This window comes from Parasteatoda tepidariorum, chromosome 6 (genome assembly GCF_043381705.1).
Source record: "Parasteatoda tepidariorum isolate YZ-2023 chromosome 6, CAS_Ptep_4.0, whole genome shotgun sequence".
Classification (NCBI taxonomy): Eukaryota; Metazoa; Arthropoda; class Arachnida; order Araneae; family Theridiidae; genus Parasteatoda; species Parasteatoda tepidariorum.
The window spans coordinates 52710564-52715893 of NC_092209.1; the positions used below are offsets into that span (position 1 = coordinate 52710564).

Here is a 5330-nt window from a genome sequence, read left to right on the forward strand (position 1 = left end):
ATGAAGCAATATTGGCTGATTTAGAAAACGCTGCAGTGAATGACTCTTCAAAACAGCTGTCCGGGCCAACTGCCAGCAGTTTACTGAAACAATTTCAGAGTTATGATTTTTTTAAAGCAATTCACTTCCTATGTGATGTGTTATCATCAGTCACACATCTCAATTTAAGCTTACAGCAAGAAAACATAGACATAGGATTGATAGAACCAAAAATACAAAACACTTTAGCTGAATTGGAGAGACTTAAAAAGAAACCCGGTGGGACTTTTTGCAAAAAGTTGGAGGAACGTGCTCGACTCCTCAAGATAATGGCACCAATTGGACCGAGCGATGGTGCTTTTGAGAAAGACGCAAAGGAGTTTTTAGATATTCTAATTAAAAACATATCAGAAAGATTGGTAAATCAACAAGTGTATCACATTTTAGCATATTTAATTTAACAAGATTTGGCGACAAAATTTCAATAGAGTTGTATGGCAATTTAGAAATAATTGAACTCGCTGATTATTTTGATTTTAATGAAGAATCGTTGTGTGAAGAATGGAGTGACTTTAAAAATCTTTATTTTTCCATGTCAAGTATTCCAAACAGTGTGCTTTGTATCAAAAAACTAAATTCAATAATGCATGAAACAAATAGCTCCAGTAGATTTCCTTTAATTACCCAATTAGTTACAGTAGCAAATATTTTACCTGTTTCTAATGCAGAAGTTGAAAGAGTGTTTTCACAACTTAAATTAATTCTAACAGATAAAAGAAATTCTCTAAAATTTGAAAATATTAATAGATTAATGATATTAAAGTTGAATAATGAGTGTAATTTTGTTGCTGCCGTAAAGAAATGAGGAAGAGATGGTTATTTTCATAAATGATATTTATTTTAATATTTTTAATTAGTTATTCAAATATTTTTCTTAAAAATAACCAAACCTAGTTTTTCTTATAAAAAATATTTTTAATAATTTCAATAAATAAAACCAGATAAAAAAATATAATTTTTTTTTTTTTTTTTAACTTTACACTACAAAATATTACTAAAATATGTTCATTTGAGCAGATCATCATTAAATCTATGTTCTGATAGTTTTTTTTTAATTGGTTAAATGTAATTATTGAAGAACTTTTTATTTTATTTTAACAATATGCTTACGATATAGTTAAAATAAAAAGCATAAATTATAACACACGCTTTATTGAATTTTGTATGTACCTTAAATAACCTTTAAAAATGTTTTTTAATTTGTATGGTATTAAAAACAGTTTTTTTATGAAAATATCTTTAATAATTCAAATTCTTATTTCTTGCATAAATAATTTTTTATTTAATATAATCAGATGAAGAAAAATTATGAAATTTTCGATTTTTTTTTTCCTTTCAATTTTGAATATTATTACAAAATGTGACTACAAAATATGTTAATTTAAGCAGATTTTAGTTTCAGGCTTACCTAAAAAATGGTGGAAATAAAAATAGACCATCATTTCATACATGTTTTGATAGTTTCTTAAATTGGTTTAATATAATATTGAAGGAGAACTGAGTTTCTTAAATAATTGGTTTATATTGTAGGAGAACTGAGTAAGATGCTTTATTGAATTTTTTATGTTATTTTTTTATTTAATCTTTAAAAAGAAATTTTTTTTTCTTGATTTGTTTGGTGTTGAAAACATAAGCTCGTTTGAATTATTATTATTTTATTTAATGTATGTTATTTAATGCTGCATTTTATTATATTGTTATACTACTTAAAGCACCTATGATAAAATTAAGAACTGAAAAGCATTCTTTTAATTATTAAGTCATTACTATAAGCACACATTTGTTACTTTATTAATATATACATGCATATTAAATAAATTAATAAGCTAATTAACTCATTAACTTCATTTATATTTTAATTTATTAATAAAATTTTTCAAATAATATTATTGCTTTGGTATTTTTTGTAAAGTAAAGACAGTTATTTTTTCTTTTACTAATTGACAATGTTTTTTAATAGAATGTATAAAGCCCATGGAAAGAAATTATTGCCTTTTTAGAATAATAATTCCCTTTTTTTAAACTTTTGCACCCTGCCCTTTTTTCTGCCTAGAATGAGCTCTGTAAAGAAAAGCCTGGTTTAAAGCTTTCTATGTGTAACAAACTTTATTTTGGATACATTCTTCAGCAATTTTACATTGGAAAAATAATACAAAAATATTGTGATTTAAACTATTAATCATAGCAACAATTGTTGGGGAAATTTGTTCCTTTTTTTCTGTTAGAAGCTTTAACAGACAAATTAATTGAACCTCAAAATGTTGCTAATGTATCCTGAAATGCCATGCCCCATTCTCTTCGACCATATCATCTTTCATATTGCTAAAACATATTCTTTTCATAATTAGATCACGCATTAGCAACTTTTCCAATTGAGGATAGAATTTTTAAAAGAGTCAAAGAAAGGGTAGGTTTAGCCAGAACAGTTGAAAAACTAGAACATAGACTGAAGAGATTGATGGCTCAAAATCGTTGGTTTGAAAATGCAGCTAAAGAAATGGATGTAGATATTGATGAAGAAAATTTGTATCCTTTATAAGTTATCAGAATATTTTTGGCAAACTTTATGATATCATTCATTATTTTTTATTATTACCTGAATGAATTCATTTTAAAACTTTTAACGATTTACTTTAATATTTTCACTTATTTTCATTTCAAGTATACATTGAATACATCAAGCAGAAATTAAAATCTACATTCTCTTTTGTTATCGTAATATTTCTGAAACTTCCGGAGAAGCTAATTAAAGATATGTTTGTTGGATTGATAAAATTATTTTAAATCTATATGTTTGAAATTGGTCTTGTCTAAGATTTGATTTGCTATTTTTAATTTTAAAAAATTGTCTTTGCCTTAACTTTTTGTAATAGATTAAATGACTTAGGCTCACATTCAAAAGAATTTCACAAACTGAAATCGCTGAAAAAACAATTAAAAGCTGCTCTCCAACAGAATATCAAAGGTTATCTTAGAAATTTTTCCGGTATGATCTCTTTCAGTTATTGTCTCTTAATGTCTAGTTATTGTCTTATTGTATTGTACTCTTAATTTACTGTTTTATTTATCTCTATCTGTGAAACATAAGAGCTGAGTTGGCTCTTGGGCCTTGAGCTGCCAAAAAACGTGCCACATCATGTCCTTGGAGAAATAACATATAATTCTTTAATCTAAAAACAATAGTTTTTATAATTTTTTTTAAGTATAAATTTTACTATTTTAAGTGTGGTTCCATCAATGGATTTAAGATTTTTTTAGAAATCTATTTACAGAGTTTTCACACAAAAAATCTGATTAACCAAACCATCCCTAAAATTTAATTTAAGTTTTTTAAAATTGTGCAGACAGGTTGTGCATGTCCTAAAAACAAAATGAAGCAAAAGAAAAGAAACTCATTTTTAAAGAACAATGCACTTTATTTTAATGACAGATTTTCAATTATTAAAGTTTATATTTTAGCTAAGTTACTTTATATGCATATTCAGCGAGCAGCTTTCATAATGTTTAATACTATTTGACAAAGTTTTGGCCCATAATGAGCAACTTACTATTAAAAAAAGGTGATTTGCCTGGGTAAAATATATTAAAAATGAGTTGGTCTATTTGGTGAGCATCTTTTTTTTTATAACATCTTTTATTTAAGACATCTTTTTTTTTTATAAAAATTATGTGACTGGTCACCAATTATGCAGACAATTGTAATTTATCCAGCTTTCCACATCTTTGAACAATATTTTGGACCATGCTTAAATAGTAAGCTATGTAGCTAATCCAGCTTTTATGTCCAAAACCAAAGGGGTGTATGTAGGTCACCCTGTAAAGATATATATAAGGCATAGTTAATTTATATAGATAACTACTAATTAAAATTACCTGTCTCAATTAGAGGATTTCAAATGTTATTTAATCAAGTTTTGGTCAATTTCAAATCTCTCATTTTATTAAGCTAAACTAAGAAAAAATCCTTGCTTCCTTGTTTTTTTACTTTATCTTAAGATTTTTACTGTAGTAATCAGATTTTAGACTTTAAATCAAATAATAGATGTAACTTTGTAGTAACTTTGGGTGTACACCAGAATTCCGAGTTTTTTCGTATCATTCTTCTGAGTCTAAAAACTAGGAGCAGGGCGTGTGATATTTCCGCAAAAAAAACTTTAGTATCACATTATATATCAATACCATTGTTTTGCCGGCATCAGCGAATCGAAAACTCATAATCCAACGAAATTTTAAGACTTTTGATCTATCCTGTCCATAAAATCGATCATAGTAATTGTTTGACATGTTGTGTATGTGTTGGCCATTATTTAGGGGAAAGACTAACTTTTTTATTTTTTGCTGATTTATGGGAAACTTGAATAACCGGGGCTTGAATTGTTGAGACTCTACTATGTGTATATATGATCATATTTGCTTTTTTTATGTAGGTAATCAAACAGCTGCTGAAGTTTTAAAAAGGAAACAAAAGTAGAATCAACAATTTGTAAATATTGTTAATAAATTGTTCATTTTATTTTTATATTGATGCTTTTCATGTAACATTTTACTATACATTAACCTTCAAAATATTAACTTTTTTATACAAAGTTTTTTTTTTTTTTAAAAATAGAGCTTGTTTCTTTTTACTATAGCCTTGCATACATATATATCAATCTAACTCTTAATTTTTATTTTTGAAAAATGTGATTGGAGGGTTAACATTTTGACCAGATTAGTAACTACCAAAATGTTCCATAATATAAAAATATATCTAAGGTAGAATTATCATCTACTCTGCAGATTTAATATGTGCTTATAAAACTATAAAGAATACATCGCACTACTTCATGAAAATCTGATTATTACATTAAAAGTTATTTGGGGTCTGATTTATTTTCTGCACTGTAAAACATGCTTAATAGTAAAGATTAAGTAAGGGCAATTTCGATCTCAAATACAACATTGAAAACACTGCACACAAGGTGATTAATGTATACAATTTATGTGATTACTACTTTTATATTTTAAATTTGTGGAAAATATTTATTTCATAGATAAAAATAGTTATATTTTGTGAATTACAATTAGGGAGGTGGGTAGATTTGTCTCTTTTCAAACATTTGGAATACCCAAATATGAATCTTGATAAATCCTATAATTTCCTGTGAATGTATTTGTAGAAATTTCTCACGGTAATTGAAATGAAATTTTGCAAGAGAAGAGGAAATTTTTCTTTCTAGTGTTAATACATATTGATTAGTATATTTTTCATAATGATCTAATAATTCATACACTATTTTGATTGAAACAAA

The 5330-nt window shown here is 26.2% G+C and overlaps 1 protein-coding gene across 1 annotated transcript in view; it reads left to right on the plus strand.

The window, feature by feature from the left end:
• Positions 1-4558, plus strand: part of LOC107438634 (ATP-dependent RNA helicase DDX24) — a 32074-nt gene extending 27516 nt beyond the window's left edge. The window contains exons 13-15 of the mRNA XM_043048100.2: positions 2388-2565; positions 2913-3025; positions 4467-4558. Of these exons, the coding sequence (XP_042904034.1) occupies positions 2388-2565; positions 2913-3025; positions 4467-4510 (335 nt within the window). The 3' untranslated portion in view covers positions 4511-4558. The remainder of the gene's footprint in view (positions 1-2387; positions 2566-2912; positions 3026-4466) is intronic.
• Positions 4559-5330: the final 772 nt, after the last annotated feature.